The sequence below is a fragment of the Bombina bombina genome, chromosome 1, assembly GCF_027579735.1.
Source record: "Bombina bombina isolate aBomBom1 chromosome 1, aBomBom1.pri, whole genome shotgun sequence".
Taxonomy (NCBI): Eukaryota; Metazoa; Chordata; class Amphibia; order Anura; family Bombinatoridae; genus Bombina; species Bombina bombina.
Genome location: NC_069499.1, coordinates 201,556,570 through 201,577,914, shown reverse-complemented (window position 1 = coordinate 201,577,914; position 21,345 = coordinate 201,556,570). Strand labels below are relative to the sequence as shown.

Below are 21,345 nucleotides of genomic sequence, written 5' to 3'. Positions count from 1 at the left end.
CCATGGTGGAACCGATGACATATTCACCAGGTCTGCATACCAAGTCCTGCATGGCCACACAGGAGCTATCAAGATCACCGAGGCCCTCTCCTGTTTGATCCTGGCTACCAGCCTGGGAATGAGAGGAAACGGTGGAAACACATGAGCTAGGTTGAAGGTCCAAGGCGCTACTAGTGCATCCACTAGAGTCGCCTTGGGATCCCTGGATCTGGACCCGTAGCAAGGAACCTTTAAGTTCTGACGAGACGCCATCAGATCCATATCTGGAATGCCCCATAGTTGCGTCAACTGGGCAAAGATCTCCGGGTGGAGTTCCCACTCCCCCGGATGGAATGTCTGACGACTCAAATAATCCGCTTCCCAGTTTTCCACACCTGGAATGTGGATCACAGATAGGTGGCAGGAGTGATTCTCCGCCCATTGAATTATTTTGGTCACTTCTTTCATCGCCAGGGAACTCCTTGTTCCCCCCTGATGATTGAGATACGCAACAGTCGTCATGTTGTCTGATTGGAATCTTATGAATCTGGCCTTTGCTAGCTGAGGCCAAGCCCTGAGAGCATTGAATATCGCTCTTAGTTCCAGAATGTTTATCGGGAGAAGAGACTCTTCCCGAGACCACAGTCCCTGAGCTTTCAGGGATTCCCAGACCGCCCCAGCCCACTAGGCTGGCGTCGGTCGTGGCGATGAACCACTTTGGACTGCGGAAGCTCATTCCCTGGGATAGGTGATCCTGGGTTAGCCACCAACGGAGTGAGTCTCTGGTCTTCTGATCTACTTGAATCACTGGAGACAAGTCTGTATAGTCCCCATTCCACTTTTCAGCATGCACAGTTGTAATGGTCTTAGATGAATTCGCGCAAAAGGAACTATGTCCATTGCTGCAACCATCAATCCTACTACTTCCATGCACTGAGCTACGGAAGGACGAGTAATAGAATGAAGAACTTGACAAGCGTTTAGAAGTTTTGACTTTCTGACTTCTGTCAAGAAAATCCTCATTTCTAAGGAATCTATTATTGTTCCCAAGAAGGGAACTCTTGTCGACGGAGACAGGGAACTTTTTTCTATGTTCACCTTCCATCCGTGAGATCTGAGAAAGGCTAGAACGATGTCTGAGTGAGCCTTTGCCTTTGAAAGAGACGACGCTTGTACTAGAATGTCGTCCAAGTACGGTACTACTGCAATGCCCCTTGGTCTTAGAACCGCTAGAAGGGATCCGAGTACCTTTGTGAAAATCCTTGGAGCAGTGGCTAACCCGAATGGTAATGTTTGTCCAGAAAGGCGAACCTTAGGAACTGATGATGTTCTTTGTGGATAGGGATATGTAGATACGCATCCTTTAGATCCACGGTAGTCATAAATTGACCTTCCTGAATTGTGGGTAGGATCGTTCGAATGGTTTCCATCTTGAACAATGGTACTCTGAGAAATTTGTTTAGGATCTTTAAATCCAGGATTGGTCTGAAAGTTCCCTCTTTTTTGGGAACTACAAACAGATTTGAGTAAAATCCCATTCCTTGTTCCGCCGTTGGAACTGGGTGTATCACTCCCATCTTTAACAGGTCTTCTACACAATGTAAGAATGCCTGTCTCTTTATTTGGTTTGAGGATAAGTGAGACATGTAGAACCTTCCCCTTGGGGGTAGTTCCTTGAATTCCAGAAGATAACCCTGAGAAACTATTTCTAGCGTCCAGGGATCCTGAACATCTCTTGCCCAAGCCTGAGCAAAGAGAGAGAGTCTGCCCCCCACTAGATCCGGTCCCGGATCGGGGGCTACTCCTTCATGCTGTTTTGTTAGCAGCGGCAGTCTTCTTGGCCTGCTTACCCTTGTTCCAGCCTTGCATCGGTTTCCAGGCTGGTTTGGTCTGTGAGGTATTACCCTCTTGCTTAGAGGATGCAGAATTAGAGCCCGGTCCGTTCCTGAAATTACGAAAGGAGCGAAAATTAGACTTATTCTTGGCTTTGAAAGGCCTATCTTGTGGGAGGGCGTGGCCCTTTCCCCCAGTGATGTCTGAGATAATCTCTTTCAATTCTGGCCCAAAGAGAGTTTTACCCTTGAAGGGGATATTAAGCAATTTTGTCTTGGATGATACATCCGCTGACCAAGACTTTAGCCAAAGCGCTCTGCGCGCCACCATTGCAAACCCTGAATTTTTCGCCACCAATCTAGCTATTTGCAAAGCGGCATCTAAAATAAAAGAGTTAGCCAACTTAAGTGCGTGGACTCTGTCCATAACCTCCTCGTATGGAGTCTCTCTACTGAGCGACTTTTCTAGTTCCTCGAACCAGAACCACGCTGCTGTAGTGACAGGAACAATGCACAAAATGGTTAGAAGAAGGTAACCTTGCTGTATAAAAATCTTTTTAAGCAAACCCTCCAATTTTTTATCCATAGGATCTTTGAAAGCACAATTATCCTTGATAGGAATAGTAGTGCGCTTGTTTAGAGTAGAAACTGCCCCCTCGACCTTAGGGACTGTCTGCCATAAGTCCTTTCTGGGGTCGACCATAGGAAATAATTTCTTAAATATAGGAGGGGGAACAAAAGGTATGCCGGGCTTCTCCCATTCCTTATTCACTATGTCCGCCACCCGCTTGGGTATAGGAAAAGCGTCTGGGTGCACCGGAACCTCTAGGAACTTGTCCATCTTGCATAATTTTTCTGGAATGACCAGGTTGTCACAATCATCCAGAGTAGATAGCACCTCCTTAAGCAGTGCTCGGAGATGTTCTAATTTAAATTTAAATGTCACAACATCAGGTTCAGTCTGTTGGGAAATTTTTCCTGAATCTGAAATTTCCCCATCTGACAAAACCTCCCTCATGGCCCCTTCAGATTGGTGTGAGGGTATGACAGAACAATTATCATCAGCGCCCTCCTGCTCTTCAGTGTTTAAAACAGAGCAATCGCGCTTTCTCTGATATGCAGGCATTTTGGATAAAATATTTGCTATGGAGTTATCCATTACAGCCGTCAATTGTTGCATGGTAATAAGCATTGGCGCGCTAGAAGTACTAGGGGCCTCCTGCGTGGGCAAAACTGGTGTAGACACAGAAGGAGATGATGTAGAACCATGTCTACTCCCTTCATCTGATGAATCATCTTGGGCAACTACATTATCTGTGACAGTACTATCCTTACTTGTTTTGGACGCTTTGGCACAATTATCACATAATTTAGAAGGGGGAGACACATTGACTTTCATACATATAGAACATAGCTTATCTGAAGGCACAGACATGTTAAACAGGCTTAAACTTGTCAGTAAAACACAAAAACAGAATTTATGTTTACCTGATAAATTACTTTCTCCAACGGTGTGTCCGGTCCACGGCGTCATCCTTACTTGTGGGATATTCTCTTCCCCAACAGGAAATGGCAAAGAGCCCAGCAAAGCTGGTCACATGATCCCTCCTAGGCTCCGCCTACCCCAGTCATTCGACCGACGTTAAGGAGGAATATTTGCATAGGAGAAACCATATGATACCGTGGTGACTGTAGTTAAAGAAAATAAATTATCAGACCTGATTAAAAAACCAGGGCGGGCCGTGGACCGGACACACCGTTGGAGAAAGTAATTTATCAGGTAAACATAAATTCTGTTTTCTCCAACATAGGTGTGTCCGGTCCACGGCGTCATCCTTACTTGTGGGAACCAATACCAAAGCTTTAGGACACGGATGATGGGAGGGAGCAAATCAGGTCACCTAGATGGAAGGCACCACGGCTTGCAAAACCTTTCTCCCAAAAATAGCCTCAGAAGAAGCAAAAGTATCAAACTTGTAAAATTTGGTAAAAGTGTGCAGTGAAGACCAAGTCGCTGCCCTACATATCTGATCAACAGAAGCCTCGTTCTTGAAGGCCCATGTGGAAGCCACAGCCCTAGTGGAATGAGCTGTGATTCTTTCGGGAGGCTGCCGTCCGGCAGTCTCGTAAGCCAATCTGATGATGCTTTTAATCCAAAAAGAGAGAGAGGTAGAAGTTGCTTTTTGACCTCTCCTTTTACCGGAATAAACAACAAACAAGGAAGATGTTTGTCTAAAATCCTTTGTAGCATCTAAATAGAATTTTAGAGCGCGAACAACATCCAAATTGTGCAACAAACGTTCCTTCTTCGAAACTGGTTTCGGACACAGAGAAGGTACGATAATCTCCTGGTTAATGTTTTTGTTAGAAACAACTTTTGGAAGAAAACCAGGTTTAGTACGTAAAACCACCTTATCTGCATGGAACACCAGATAAGGAGGAGAACACTGCAGAGCAGATAATTCTGAAACTCTTCTAGCAGAAGAAATTGCAACCAAAAACAAAACTTTCCAAGATAATAACTTAATATCAACGGAATGTAAGGGTTCAAACGGAACCCCCTGAAGAACTGAAAGAACTAAGTTGAGACTCCAAGGAGGAGTCAAAGGTTTGTAAACAGGCTTGATTCTAACCAGAGCCTGAACAAAGGCTTGAACATCTGGCACAGCTGCCAGCTTTTTGTGAAGTAACACAGACAAGGCAGAAATCTGTCCCTTCAGGGAACTTGCAGATAATCCTTTTTCCAATCCTTCTTGAAGGAAGGATAGAATCTTAGGAATCTTAACCTTGTCCCAAGGGAATCCTTTAGATTCACACCAACAGATATATATTTTCCAAATTTTGTGGTAAATCTTTCTAGTTACAGGCTTTCTGGCCTGAACAAGAGTATCGATAACAGAATCTGAGAACCCTCGCTTCGATAAGATCAAGCGTTCAATCTCCAGGCAGTCAGCTGGAGTGAGACCAGATTCGGATGTTCGAACGGACCTTGAACAAGAAGGTCTCGTCTCAAAGGTAGCTTCCATGGTGGAGCCGATGACATATTCACCAGATCTGCATACCAAGTCCTGCGTGGCCACGCAGGAGCTATCAAGATCACCGACGCCCTTTCCTGATTGATCCTGGCTACCAGCCTGGGGATGAGAGGAAACGGCGGGAATACATAAGCTAGTTTGAAGGTCCAAGGTGCTACTAGTGCATCCACTAGAGCCGCCTTGGGATCCCTGGATCTGGACCCGTAGCAAGGAACTTTGAAGTTCTGACGAGAGGCCATCAGATCCATGTCTGGAATGCCCCACAGTTGAGTGACTTGGGCAAAGATTTCCGGATGGAGTTCCCACTCCCCCGGATGCAATGTCTGACGACTCAGAAAATCCGCTTCCCAATTTTCCACTCCTGGGATGTGGATAGCAGACAGGTGGCAGGAGTGAGACTCCGCCCATAGAATGATTTTGGTCACTTCTTCCATCGCCAGGGAACTCCTTGTTCCCCCCTGATGGTTGATGTACGCAACAGTTGTCATGTTGTCTGATTGAAACCGTATGAACTTGGCCCTCGCTAGCTGAGGCCAAGCCTTGAGAGCATTGAATATCGCTCTCAGTTCCAGAATATTTATCGGTAGAAGAGATTCTTCCCGAGACCAAAGACCCTGAGCTTTCAGGGATCCCCAGACCGCGCCCCAGCCCATCAGACTGGCGTCGGTCGTGACAATGACCCACTCTGGTCTGCGGAAGGTCATCCCTTGTGACAGGTTGTCCAGGGACAGCCACCAACGGAGTGAGTCTCTGGTCCTCTGATTTACTTGTATCCTCGGAGACAAGTTTGTATAGTCCCCATTCCACTGACTGAGCATGCACAGTTGTAATGGTCTTAGATGAATGCGCGCAAAAGGAACTATGTCCATTGCCGCTACCATCAAACCTATCACTTCCATGCACTGCGCTATGGAAGGAAGAGGAACGGAATGAAGTATCCGACAAGAGTCTAGAAGTTTTGTTTTTCTGGCCTCTGTCAGAAAAATCCTCATTTCTAAAGAGTCTATTATTGTTCCCAAGAAGGGAACCCTTGTTGACGGAGATAGAGAACTCTTTTCCACGTTCACTTTCCATCCGTGAGATCTGAGAAAGGCCAGGACGATGTCCGTGTGAGCCTTTGCTTGAGGAAGGGACGACGCTTGAATCAGAATGTCGTCCAAGTAAGGTACTACAGCAATGCCCCTTGGTCTTAGCACAGCTAGAAGGGACCCTAGTACCTTTGTGAAAATCCTTGGAGCAGTGGCTAATCCGAAAGGAAGCGCCACGAACTGGTAATGCTTGTCCAGGAATGCGAACCTTAGGAACCGATGATGTTCCTTGTGGATAGGAATATGTAGATACGCATCCTTTAAATCCACCGTGGTCATGAATTGACCTTCCTGGATGGAAGGAAGAATTGTTCGAATGGTTTCCATTTTGAACGATGGAACCTTGAGAAACTTGTTTAAGATCTTGAGATCTAAGATTGGTCTGAACGTTCCCTCTTTTTTGGGAACTATGAACAGATTGGAGTAGAACCCCATCCCTTGTTCTCCTAATGGAACAGGATGAATCACTCCCATTTTTAACAGGTCTTCTACACAACGTAAGAATGCCTGTCTTTTTATGTGGTCTGAAGACAACTGAGACCTGTGGAACCTCCCCCTTGGGGGAAGCCCCTTGAATTCCAGAAGATAACCTTGGGAGACTATTTCTAGCGCCCAAGGATCCAGAACATCTCTTGCCCAAGCCTGAGCGAAGAGAGAGAGTCTGCCCCCCACCAGATCCGGTCCCGGATCGGGGGCCAACATTTCATGCTGTCTTGGTAGCAGTGGCAGGTTTTTTGGCCTGCTTTCCCTTGTTCCAGCCTTGCATTGGTCTCCAAGCTGGCTTGGCTTGAGAAGTATTACCCTCTTGCTTAGAGGACGTAGCACTTTGGGCTGGTCCGTTTCTACGAAAGGGACGAAAATTAGGTTTATTTTTGGCCTTGAAAGGCCGATCCTGAGGAAGGGCGTGGCCCTTACCCCCAGTGATATCAGAGATAATCTCTTTCAAGTCAGGGCCAAACAGCGTTTTCCCCTTGAAAGGAATGTTAAGTAGCTTGTTCTTGGAAGATGCATCAGCTGACCAAGATTTCAACCAAAGCGCTCTGCGCGCCACAATAGCAAACCCAGAATTCTTAGCCGCTAACCTAGCCAATTACAAAGTGGCGTCTAGGGTGAAAGAATTAGCCAATTTGAGAGCATTGATTCTGTCCATAATCTCCTCATAAGGAGGAGAATCACTATCGACCGCCTTTACCAGCTCATCGAACCAGAAACACGCGGCTGTAGCGACAGGGACAATGCATGAAATTGGTTGTAGAAGGTAACCCTGCTGAACAAACATCTTTTTAAGTAAACCTTCTAATTTTTTATCCATAGGATCTTTGAAAGCACAACTATCTTCTATGGGTATAGTGGTGCGTTTGTTTAAAGTGGAAACCGCTCCCTCGACCTTGGGGACTGTCTGCCATAAGTCCTTTCTGGGGTCGACCATAGGAAAGAACTTGTCCATTTTACATAGTTTCTCTGGGATGACCAACTTGTCACAATCATCCAGAGTGGATAATACCTCCTTAAGCAGAATGCGGAGATGTTCCAACTTAAATTTAAACGTAATCACATCAGGTTCAGCTTGTTGAGAAATGTTCCCTGAATCAGTAATTTCTCCCTCAGACAAAACCTCCCTGGCCCCATCAGACTGGTTTAGGGGCCCTTCAGAACCATTATTATCAGCGTCGTCATGCTCTTCAGTATCTAAAACAGAGCAGTCGCGCTTACGCTGATAAGTGTGCATTTTGGCTAAAATGTTTTTGACAGAATTATCCATTACAGCCGTTAATTGTTGCATAGTAAGGAGTATTGGCGCGCTAGATGTACTAGGGGCCTCCTGAGTGGGCAAGACTCGTGTAGACGAAGGAGGGAATGATGCAGTACCATGCTTACTCCCCTCACTTGAGGAATCATCTTGGGCATCATTGTCATTGTCACATAAATCACATTTATTTAAATGAGAAGGAACTCTGGCTTCCCCACATTCAGAACACAGTCTATCTGGTAGTTCAGACATGTTAAACAGGCATAAACTTGATAACAAAGTACAAAAAACGTTTTAAAATAAAACCGTTACTGTCACTTTAAATTTTAAACTGAACACACTTTATTACTGCAATTGCGAAAAAATATGAAGGAATTGTTCAAAATTCACCAAAATTTCACCACAGTGTCTTAAAGCCTTAAAAGTATTGCACACCAAATTTGGAAGCTTTAACCCTTAAAATAACGGAACCGGAGCCGTTTTTAACTTTAACCCCTTTACAGTCCCTGGTATCTGCTTTGCTGAGACCCAACCAAGCCCAAAGGGGAATACGATACCAAATGACGCCTTCAGAAAGTCTTTTCTATGTATCAGAGCTCCTCACACATGCGACTGCATGTCATGCCTCTCAAAAACAAGTGCGCAACACCGGCGCGAAAATGAGGCTCTGCCTATGATTTGGGAAAGCCCCTAAAGAATAAGGTGTCTAAAACAGTGCCTGCCGCTATAATCTTATCAAAATACCCAGATTAAATGATTCCTCAAGGCTAAATATGTGTTAATAATGAATCGATTTAGCCCAGAAAAAGTCTACAGTCTTAATAAGCCCTTGTGAAGCCCTTATTTACTATCTTAATAAACATGGCTTACCGGATCCCATAGGGAAAATGACAGCTTCCAGCATTACATCGTCTTGTTAGAATGTGTCATACCTCAAGCAGCAAGAGACTGCTCACTGTTCCCCCAACTGAAGTTAATTCCTCTCAACAGTCCTGTGTGGAACAGCCATGGATTTTAGTAACGGTTGCTAAAATCATTTTCCTCATACAAACAGAAATCTTCATCTCTTTTCTGTTTCTGAGTAAATAGTACATACCAGCACTATTTTAAAATAACAAACTCTTGATTGAATAATAAAAACTACAGTTAAACACTAAAAAACTCTAAGCCATCTCCGTGGAGATGTTGCCTGTACAACGGCAAAGAGAATGACTGGGGTAGGCGGAGCCTAGGAGGGATCATGTGACCAGCTTTGCTGGGCTCTTTGCCATTTCCTGTTGGGGAAGAGAATATCCCACAAGTAAGGATGACGCCGTGGACCGGACACACCTATGTTGGAGAAAACCGTTTTAAAACAAAACAGTTACTGTCTCTTTAAATTTTAAACAGAGCACACTTTATTACTGAATATGTGAAAAAATATGAAGGAATCGTTCAAAATTTACCAAAATTTCACCACGTTGTCTTAAAGCATTAAAAATATTGCATACCAATTTTCAGAGCTTTAACCCTTAAAATAACGAAACCGGAGCCGGTTACAGATTTAATCCCTCTACAGTCCCAGCTACAGCCTTTGCTGCGACTCTACCAAGCCCAGAGGGGAATATGATACCAAATGACGCCTTCTAGGAACTTTTCCAACTATTTTCAGGTCCTTACACATGCATCTGCATGTCTTGCTCTCAAAAACAACTGCGCAGTAATGGCGTGAAAATGAGGCTCAGCCTACAACTGGGAAGGCCCTTCCTGACTGGAAAAGGTGTCTAACATAGTGCCTGACGTTAAAAAACGTTCCCCAAGTTTATAAATGTGAAATACCAGCATAAACATGTATAAAATGCCCAAATAAAGCAATCGATTTTGCCCATAAAAGTGTCTACCAGTTTTATAGCCCATATTAAGCCCTTTATTCTGCTTGAGACTAAGAAAATGGCTTAACGGTCCCCATGAGGGGAAATGACAGCCTTCCAGCATTACACAGTCTTGTTAGAAATATGGCTAGTCATACCTTAAGCAGAAAAGTCTGCTAACTGTTTCCCCCAACTGAAGTTACTTCATCTCAACAGTCCTATGTGGAAACAGCAAAGGATTTTAGTTACTGTCTGCTAAAATCTTCCTCTCACAAACAGAATTCTTCATCTCTTTCTGTTTCAGAGTAAATAGTACATACCAGCACTATTTTAAAATAACAAACTCTTGATAGTAGAATAAAAAAACTACAACTAAACACCACATACTCTTAACCATCTCCGTGGAGATGTTGCCTGTGCAACGGCAAAGAGAATGACTGGGGTGGGCGGAGCCTAGGAGGGACTATATGGCCAGCTTTGCTGGGACTCTTTGCCATTTCCTGTTGGGGAAGAGATATTCCCACAAGTAAGGATGACGCCGTGGACCGGACACACCAATGTTGGAGAAAAGGAAAAGACATCTTCCTCCCTTGGAGGAAGGTTATCTTGCAAATTATCAGTAAATAATTTAACATATTTAGTATCAGAAAACAAAGGCAATAAACTTGTAACATAGCATGGGGAAACAGTTTTCATATTTAACTTCAATTTTCTTCTCCATAGAATCAAAAAAATTGCATGAGCCACCAGTAGGCATGCTCTCAATTTGTTTAGTTATAGCAGCATTAACTTTAGGAATATTCCCAAACTTGTTAAGTACACAAATTTGTTATTTTATCAGGCACTGTTAATGGACATTCAGGCTTAGCACACACCAAAACAATAACAGCAGACAAGGATGAATCAACAGGAAAATATTTCTTGGAGTTTGATAACATGATCACAGAAAACAAGACACTGTTCCAGCACTTCTATAAACATGTGCACGCTGTAGGGTCCTGCAAATCCCCAATCCAATCCATAGAAAAATACAAAGGCAGCAGCACTGTTTAAACTGTCAAAAAACCGTTACCATTAATTGCAACATAGGGAGAATACATACAAATGACGTTTTGGGTCTTAAGCCCTTAATCATGTCATGTAATAAAACGTTTTTAGACATTTTACACAGTTCTGCTTCATTTGTATTTTTATAAAAACATGAATAGTTAGCAGAATTAGAGGGCTGATCAGATTCCTCCATATTAAGTGTTTCACGTATGGCACAAATAACGCCTTGCAAATATCAAACCTTGACTGCAGGGAATTCTAAAAGTCCCTAAATACTTCCCCATCGTCACCTTCAAAAAAAGCATTTACAGGGTCAGAGCCTCTTGACAGATCACATCCATACATTTCTTTAATACAATCTTGGCACAACTTATATCTTCCAAACGCGGGATTATGGCAAAGGTTGCATACTGCATTATCCCCCATATGAGCAGAAACAGAGGCATGTTCAGAGCTAAAAAGAACAAGCGCCAAATAAATGACTATACCTCAGAAAAAAGTTAAACAAGAGAAAAATAACTCTTTAAAAAATAAAGAGGCAGATACAGGAAGGCTTAGGGACGGGCTTTTCCATAAGTTTTCTCCTTTCTAGGTCGAAAAGTGGAGGAGGAACACTCTATAACTGCAGAGGTTAGAAAACTCAAAACGGAATGCGGAGTGGTATAAGCATTGTACAAACGCTTTTTTATTAAATAAAGCCTCAACCAAAATGGCAGCAGCCATAGAGACACAGCCATGACGCCATCAGCATGCAACCCGTGTGACCTAAAACAAGCAACCAATAGCGCACCTGCACAAGATAAAAGGATTCCAAACACAAGTCACTTCTTCAAATGCCTATGGACATGCCAGAAGAAGAATCTCGGCCCTCTGTACTCTACAAAAGAAGCTCCATCTGCAAAGCCTAAGGGAAGGAGCAAGCTTCCTGACCATACCTGGACAGAAAATTAGTAGTGAAGTTTTTTAGGTGTTCGTTTGGGTCTAAGTTGGCAGGGCCTGTTTTTGTCCTGCCCCTTCGGGGAAGGGGTTCTTCAAGTCAATGAGGATCTAATTAAGGGGCCAAGATAATATGTTAAAAAAGCACGCTCTGGTCCCTTCCTCAGACCAGTTGGTCTATACTAATTAAATACAACATGCCTGCTCTTGCCTTCTCTGCTACATTACCTGTGAAGTTTTGTTTCACTCTCTTCATGCTTCTCAGACATTACATTCATTTTCTGCTTCAGCTCCTCTACTTCACTTCCTAGCTTCTCCTTCTCTAAGGACAGGGAATGTTTTGTGTTCTGAAGGTTTTCAATACACTCTGTTTAAAGAAAACAAAAACATGTACCAAAGAGCAGAAACATGTAAAACAAAAATAATGTTATGCAAAGATTTGTATGTAAAATAAAGATAAGAAAGATAAATGGTGCTTTTCCAATGTGGTCATGTCAATTTAGAAACAAAACTGAAGTCCATTTTAATATATACATATATAGACACTTAAGGGGACATTAAAGAGTCTGAGACTTATTTTGTTCCCTTTGCTTGGACTTTAAGTTTCAAAATTGCCAGTTTTCTCAATTCCACTGAATTTCTATGACCCTTTATAGATTTCTTCTGTTGAGGACAATAAAGAAACCATATTAGATAGTTACAATAACAATCCTGTATTCCACACAGCCTTGTTTGCAAACTCTTATCTTTTTAATATTTGATGATAAACGTCCTCACTAGAAGACACAAATAAGTGGAAAACCTAGGTTGCTACATGATAACACCCATTGCTTTATAGAAACTAAACCTTTACCACTTAATATCTTAAATATTTTATATTTTCAATATTTAAAACAAGTACCACAATTGAAAAAATCTACATATTATTCTCAGACTATCTTTAAATACATTCTTTTCTTTGAAAACATTATTATTAAGAATTAATTTTTTAATAGCCCTTTAAGTGTGAACAAGCAGGGAAACTGCACATTTTGTAAGTACTTGCATAATGGAAATTCTTAAACAATGCAAAGAAAAATACTGGAAAAAATAAAACAAATCTCTTTAACAGGTCCAAATGTTTATTTAAAAGTTTATGGTGAGTGGAGTTTAAAAACCCATAATTAGAATTGAATCCAGGAATTAGCATCCAATTTATTTTTAAGAAAAAATAAAAATGATGCTTACCTGATACAGTAATTTAATTTCCTTCTCGACAGTGAGAGTCCATGAGAACATTTATAACCTATGGGAAATAGTATTCCTGGCCACCAGGAGGAGGCAAAGACACCCCAAACAATACTATAAATATCACTCCTACTTCCCAATCCCTCCATCTGAGAAGCCAAGGATAAGGAAAAGTTAAGAGAGATACAAGGGGTACAGAGGTGCCAAAAACGACTGCCGCCAATAAAATATGCACTGGGTCGTGGACTCACTGCCAAGAAGAAAATTAAATTATCAGGTAAGCATAATTTTTATTTTCCTTTATTTGGCAGTGAGAGTCAGTCCACAAGAAAATTCATAACCTATTGCAGACCAATACCAAGCTGTGGAGTTCACAAATGTTCGGGACGGAGGCCTCAGAACTAGGAACCACCGCTTGTAGAACCCTTCTCCCAAAAGATGCCTCCGCAAATGCAAAAACATTAAAATTAAAAATAGAATTTTGTGAAAGTGTGTAAGTAAGACCACGTAGCATTGTTACAGATCTGCTCAACTGACGCCTCATTTTTGAAGGCCCAAGTAAAATACACTGCACAGGTAGAATGTGCTGTGTGCTCCTTGCTCTTACCGGTATATAGAATGAAGAAAGAAGATTGACGAAACTCCTAAGTAGCATGAAGGGAGAATTTAAACGCTCTGACCACATCCAAATTGTGCAACAGTCACTCTTTAGAGGAGGACAGGTTTAGACAAAAAGAAGGAATTACGATCTCCAGATTGATGTTACGAGTATTCACCACCTAAGGTAAAAAGCCTGGTTGAGTCCTCAACACACCCTTAATCTTGATGGATCACTAGATATGGAGGATCACAAATCAAAGACCACCTTCCAAGTGAACAACTAAATATCAACAGAATGCAGAGAATCATTCAGAGCTCTCTGAAGAACTTTAATAACTAATTTTAAGCTCCAGAGGAGCATCAAGCTTGAAAAAACATCTGGTAAACTAGCCAACTTCTTGTGAAACAAAACTGAAAGGGCAGAAATCTGACCCTTGATAGAACTGTCCTACAAGCCTTTCTCCAGACCCTCCTGGAGAAACAGGATATGCATAGGCTTGACTTTAGGCTAAGAAAACCTCACTGGTCACACCAGTAAAGATAAGTTCTCCCTACCTTGTAGTAGATAGGTCTGGTGACTGGCTTGCGAGCCTGAACAAGAATATCAATGGCATTTTCAAAGAAGCCTCTCTGAGCCAAAATCATTTGTTCATACTCCATGCAGTAAGCAGAGTATCTAGATTTTGGTAAACGAATGGTCCTTGAGTCAGCAGATCCTGACGAAGAGGCAACTACCAAGGAGTAGACAATCTCAGAAGATCTGCATACCAGGTCCTACGTGGCCACACAGGCGCTATCCACACAAGGCCAACACCCGGGGAAGAAGAACAATCGGAGTGAACAAATAAACCAGATTGAAGTTCCACTGAACTACTAGAGTATCCACCAGCTCAACCTGAAGATCACTAGACCTCAATCCATACCTAGGGTGCTTGGCATTGAAGGGGGAAACCATCAGATCTATATCTGGAACACCCCATCTGCGCGTTATATCTAGAAAAACCTCCTGATTCAGAGACCACTCCCCTGAGTGAAGACTCTGCCTGATCAGTAAATCCGCTTCACAATTCTCCACACCTAGAATGTGAATAGCTGAGACCTAACATTGATGCATCCCTGCCCAGTGCAGGATTCGGGACACCTCCTGCATCACCAGAGAGCTCCGTGTGCCACCCTGATGGTTGATGTAGGCCATGGTCGTGATGTTGTCCAACCGAAATTGGATATACCGGTAGGAACCCAATTATATAAGTATATAGCCCTCAACTCGAGAATGTTGATCTGGAGAGATACTTCCTCTGAACGCCAGGTTCTTTGAGCTCTTTGAGAACCTCATACTGACCCCCAGCCAGACAGTCTTGCGTCTCTGGTGATTATTACCCAGGTAGGGTAACAGAAACTCACTCCTAGTAGAACTGGAGCTGGCAATTGCCACCAGGCAAGCCTCTCTCTTTTCTCAGCATCCAAATGGATGACTTGAGACAGATCTGAATGATCTCCATTCCAGTGTCTGAGCATACATCCCTGTAGTGGTATAAGATGAAATCAAGCAAACAGTATAGCTTCCAATGCCGCAACCATGAGACCTACCACTTCCATGCATTGTGCTACCGAAGGATGAACAATGGACTGAAATAGACAACACACTCCCTGAAGCTTCTGCTTGCGCTGGTCTTTAAGATAGATGTGCATACTGAGAGAGTCTATGATCATTCCCAGAAAGTTTGCTCTCGTAGCCGGAACGAGAGAGCTCTTTTCTAGGCTGACCTTCCAACCATGAACCTGAAGACTTGAGAGTAACCTCTGTGTGTGATCCTGAGCCACCGAAAAGGATGGAGCCAGAATGTCGTCCAGGTACGGGCCACTGCAATCCCCTGCAGACGAACCACTGTCAGTAAAGCTCCCAGCACCTTTGTGAACACTCGTGGTGCTGTAGCCAATGTGAAAGGAAGCAAGACAAACTGGTAGTACTTGTCTAAGAAGGCAAATTGAAGGAAATGCAAATGATCCTTATGGATCGGAATGTGAAGGTACACATCCTTTTAGTATACAGTGAACTGATTTACTTGGAAGAAAAAGAGGGGGTCCAATGGCACTACTTGCAAATTGATAAAAACTTCCTATAGCTCAAATTTAATGGTAGACGAAAATCCGTGCAATATACTAAGAGCTGGAGGGTGCTGTGTATAGAGCAAACTTGAAGCAAACTGTTATAGGAGGTGAAAAGCATCCTAATGGGAGTATACACATATAGCACTCAGGAAGTTTAATGATCTTCTGTAAGGTCTGTAAAGGTGATTTACAGCTTGTGTACTGTTGCCAATCTTACACGAGAAATGGACAGATGATATAATAGTTAAAATATAACTTTTAATAGAGTTGTGTTTAAAATAGGGAAGAAAAAACTTTAAGTTAAAAACACACACTCAAAATCAATGCGTTGCACATACACACCAATGTGTGTATTTATGAATATAATAGGATATGTTGCAACAAGGTTATTATTTGAATGGACAAATAAATATTGGTTGGTTAACTAAGCAGATGTATATGTGGTTGACCGTGTTAATGTGTCAGGATTTACCTCTCAGTCATATACATTATCATATGCAGGTACTGTCCCTTTAAGAATCACTGCTCTACATTCCTGTCTCCACCCTATTTAAGGATCACCTTTTGCACTCATTCTTTGCTTAGTATTGAAGTACCACTACAATAGCCAAGCCTCCTATTGTCTGAACGCTGTTCATTCAATTTTGCTGCAATCCTGTTACTTATTCAAGATTAACCTTTTTATCTGCTTGAACTCCTTTCTGCTGACAACCACTTGTTAATTGGGACTGCTTGTAACATCTACTTCCAATCTACTCCTAAAGTTTTCAAGCTGTTTGTTCACCGGTATAGTGCCGCTCCATTCATCTGTCTCATCGCTGCTACGGAGCTCCGTCACGACCACGGTGACGTCACACGCCAGCTGCTCTGCCGCTCAGCATACTGCTCTAACCCGCACTTGAGAAAACACTGTGAGTTATCTAAAACCTTGCATAGTGCCTTAAAACTAATGTTATCTAAACTACGGTTACTTACATTAAGCAGTCTTATCCTCCTCTGTGCTCCGTTATTAAGTTGGCTCTCTCTCAAATTCAGTATTTACCGTTACCTACTGTTTCTCACTCCTCCATACTTACCATTTCTTGCTGAGTCCTAATTATCATTATATGTGTCCTCCATATTTCCATATCTTACATGTAAGAGTTTATATTAACAAGTTACCCCTTTTCTAAGGATATATGGTTTATGTCTTCCCTGCAGACTGCTGCACATCCACTTTTATCCGCCTGCCATAGGGTTAACATTACTATACACATCCTTACAATAATTACAGCCTGCTGATACATGAAACCTGCCTTCACATACCCTGTGACTATTGTGGTTTTCAGTATCTTCTTGCTACAAACATTTATTTGCATATTATTACTTATTCCCCATCTCAGTAGTTGTGATTCAGTCATCTTACTTAAAATACTGTGTCTTCATTCTAGATTTCTTAACCAGTGTGACAGAATACTAAGCCCTAAAAACATGGATCCAGCTGAGATTAACACTCACATGCAGGCATTAACTCAAAGGGTAGATTTACTCACTAATGGTCTCAATGCATTAAAAGTGGAAAATGATAACCTTAAGGCATACATTAGGGATGTGGTAGACAAAAGAAAACCTATTTATGAACCCCAGGTTAGCCCCCCTGATTGTTTCCATGGAGACAGGACTCTCTATAGAGAGTTTAAAAATGCATGCCTACTGATGTTTGCTTTACGACCTCATACCTACCCAAACGATAGGATTAGAGTACTCACGACCATATCCTACCTTAGAGGTGAACCCCGTACATGGGCAAACACTTACTTTGAGGATAATGAACAGATATTAAACTCTTTGGATAATTTTTTCACCGCAATGGGTCAATTGTATGAGGATCCATACAAACAGCTTACAGCTGAAAACGCCATGCGGAGTCTTAGACAAAAGAAGAGAGTAGTCAAAGACTACATCACAGATTTAAAAAATGGGCTAAAGACTCAGAATGGAACAATCTATCCCTTAGGAACCAGTTCAGACTGGGTCTCTCTGAGGGAATAAAGGATGAGTTGTCCCGTACAGATATACCAAATACTTTAGAAGAGCTCATGTCCCTCAGTATCACGATAGATAGGCGCCTCAGGGAGAGGTACCATGAAAAGTCAGGGCATGACACTAACCCTAAGAAACCACCTTAGACTCCTCATCCCTCCTCACTACACAAAAGCACCTCTGAACCCATGGACATAGCCTTCATCAAAGGTCCTCTCTCTCCACAAGAAAAGCTCAGACGACGTTCCAATAACCTATGCCTATACTGCGCCTCAGAGGAGCACACTGTTAGAGACTGTCCATCTCTTCTGAAACAAAGCAAGGGTAAGACCTTAACAGAATACTATTGCTGTACTACTCAACAGAATTCAGCTGCTTACATAAAAATCCCTCTTTTGTTACAGTGGGAACAACTACGTCTGCACGCCACCGCGATTATTGACTCCGGTGCTACAGCATCTTATATTGATAAGGAATTTACCACTGTAAATAAAATACCACTCATGCAGAAACAGTCTCCTATTTTCTTAAGAGGGATAGATGGGAAAACTATTTCTTCAGGGCCTGTTGAATTTCACACTATACCCCTACTTGTTGTGTCTCAAGATCAGCATAGAGAATATATATCATTCGATGTAATAAACTCTCCGGTCTCTCAGGTGGTTCTAGGTATGCAATGGTTGCATACACACAACCCCCAGATAGACTGGTCCAACTCAACGCTTACTTATAACTCTCTATATTGCCAAAATACTTGTCTCCCCTCTCCTATCTTACAAACTTCTATCTCTCCAGACGTACAAACCATACCTGAGGTTTATAGTGATTTTGCTGACGTTTTCAGTAAAAAGGAGGCGGAGAGTCTACCGCCACATAGGAAATATGACTGCCCCATTGAGATACTCCCTGGGTCAGAGATTCCAATTGGGCACATATTTCCTTTATCTGATAATGAGTTAACACACTTAAAAACGTATTTAGACGAAAACCTCAGAAAAGGGTTCATCCGTCCCTCCACTTCTCCAGCAGGGGCTGGAATATTTTTTGTAAAAAATAAAGATGGGACACTTAGACCTATAGTCGATTACCGCCAGTTAAACAAAATTACGGTAAAGAACCGCTACCCTCTACCTCTCATACCGGAGCTTATCGAGAGATTAGAGGGAGCTAAGTATTTCACAAAGCTGGATTTAAGGGGTGCATACAACCTACTCCGAATAAGATCTGGAGACGAATGGCTGACTGCGTTTCGAACCCGTTATGGACTATTCGAGTACGTAGTCATGCCATTCGGGTTGTGTAATGCCCCTGCTGCTTTTCAGCATCTAATTAATGATCTTTTTAGAGACCTTCTAGATGTGTATATCGTCATATACTTAGATGATATTCTCATTTATTCGAAAACATTAGAACAACACATACTACATGTGAGACAAGTATTATCCCGGCTTAGAAGCAATTTTCTCTACGCAAAAGCCGAAAAATGTGTTTTCAATTCACAGACCATATCTTTCCTTGGATACGAAATATCCCCTTCTGGAATTTTTATGGAGAATAAAAAAATTGATGCAGTATTGAACTGGCCTGTCCCTAAGACAAGACGCCAAGTTCAATGCTTTATGGGATTCGCAAACTTCTACCGCAAATTTATTAAAGATTTTTCTAAGTTAGCAATCCCTTTAACCACACTTAGAAAGGCTAAGGTTCCATTCAAGTGGACACAAGATTGCCAGTCAGCTTTTGATACACTCAAAAAGAAATTCACCAATGCACCCATTTTACGTTTCCCTGACCCTAAACTCCAGTTCGTTCTAGAGGTTGACGCATCCAACTTTGCGATTGGAGCAGTATTATCTCAGCGAGACAATTTAAATACACCTCTACATCCCGTAGCTTATTACTCCAGGACATTAAATACCTCGGAACAAAACTACCCCATAGGGGATAAGGAATTACTCGCAATCAAACTGTCTCTGGAACATTGGCGTCATCTTTTAGAGGGTACCACTTACCCCACTCTCATCTACACAGATCACCGTAACCTTCAGTATTTGAAGAGTTCCAGAACACTCACCTCACGCCAAGTTAGATGGAATTTGTTTTTTTCACGCTTTAATTTTCTCATTACCTATCGACCTTCAACAAAGAATCAGAAAGCCGATGCTCTATCCCGGATTCCATCTGAGTCCATGTCTCTACCCACCAATCAAAGTATCATTCCTTCTGAAAATGTCCTTTGTTTTACTTATGACACCTTGCCCAGTATTCGCACAGAACAACAGAAGGATCTTACAAAACCACTACAGCTATTACAGTTGAAGTCCGATGGATGTTATTATCTTGGCTCCCGTTTATACATTCCACCCATACTTCGCCATTCTTTTCTTAAGTCAATACATGACTCTCCTCTTGCAGGTCACCCTGGTATCAAAAAGACCCTGGATTTAGCAAAAAGGTTCTATTGGTGGCCAAATATGACTACCGATATTTCCCAACATGTTCTCACCTGTACCATCTGTACCATATCGAAGAGAAAGAAACAACCTCCATATGGCCTTTTGCTACCTTTACCTACTCCTAAGAGACCTTGGACAGAGATAGCTCTCGACTTTATTGTCGATTTTCCACTCTCCTCAACACGATCATGGTTGTTGTGGATCTCTTCACAAAAATGTGTCATTTTATTCCCTATAAAAAACTACCAACATCAATGGAAACTGTTCAACTTCTCATTTCTAATGTCATCAAGCTACATGGTCTGCCAAAGACTATTCTAAGTGACAGAGGTACTCAATTCTCCAGTAAGCTCTGGTTAGAGTTCTGTAAACTTTTTCATATTGACAGACGGCTCTCGACGGCATACCATCCCCAGACTAATGGGCAGACCGAACGCTGTAACCAATGGCTGGAACAATTTCTAAGATCTTTTTGCTCCTCCGAACAACATCTTTGGGCGGATTTACTACCATACGCAGAATTCTGTTATAACAACACCTTACATACCGCCACTAATCAAACTCCATTCTACTCAAACTATGGATTTCATCCAGCATTCCAACTGTATCCTACTCAAGAGTCTTCTTCACCTACAATCGCTGAGTTTTCGGACAGTATTTCCCCAAACTTCACTCGTATTGAGCCCTCAATTGAAAACGCAAAGAAGCTCTACAAACTGTACTAGGATAAACATAGAACACCACCTCCAAAATATGAAATAGGTGACTTGGTTTGGCTCTCCACGAAACACTTACGACTGAACACTCCATGTAAGAAGTTAGCCCCACTTTATGTCGGTCCTTATCCGATAGCTCATGTTGTGAATGCCAATGCTGTTCGTCTCACTCTACCTGATACTATGAAGATTCACCCGACATTTCATGTCTCCCTGCTTAAACCCTATCGTGCTGTAAGGGATTTTAAGACGAATACTTCTCCTCCTCGGATCTCTGTCGACCCAAATATAGAATACGAGGTTCGCTCCATCAAGGATTCCCGAATGTTACACGGGGCATTGCAGTACCTCGTTAGCTGGAAAGGTTACCCACCTGATGATGACTCCTGTTAACCCGCTGTTAATATCTCTGCGCCTAAATTGGTTTCTCGTTTTCATCAACGACATCCTGACTCTCCGGGACCATGAGCTCCGGAGTCGCTCCTTGAAGGGGGGATCCTGTCAGGATTTACCTCTCAGTCATATACATTATCATATGCAGGTACTGTCCCTTTAAGAATCACTGCTCTACATTCCTGTCTCCACCCTATTTAAGGATCACCTTTTGCACTCATTCTTTGCTTAGTATTGAAGTACCACTACAATAGCCAAGCCTCCTATTGTCTGAACGCTGTTCATTCAATTTTGCTGAA

The 21,345-nt window shown here is 42.4% G+C and overlaps 1 protein-coding gene across 1 annotated transcript in view; it reads right to left on the bottom strand.

The window, feature by feature from the left end:
- The window catches only part of MIA2 (MIA SH3 domain ER export factor 2), a 598,301-nt gene that overhangs the window by 146,496 nt on the left and 430,460 nt on the right, over positions 1-21,345 (bottom strand). The window contains exon 19 of the mRNA XM_053711462.1: positions 11,749-11,887. Coding sequence (XP_053567437.1) covers positions 11,749-11,887 — 139 coding nt within the window. The remainder of the gene's footprint in view (positions 1-11,748; positions 11,888-21,345) is intronic.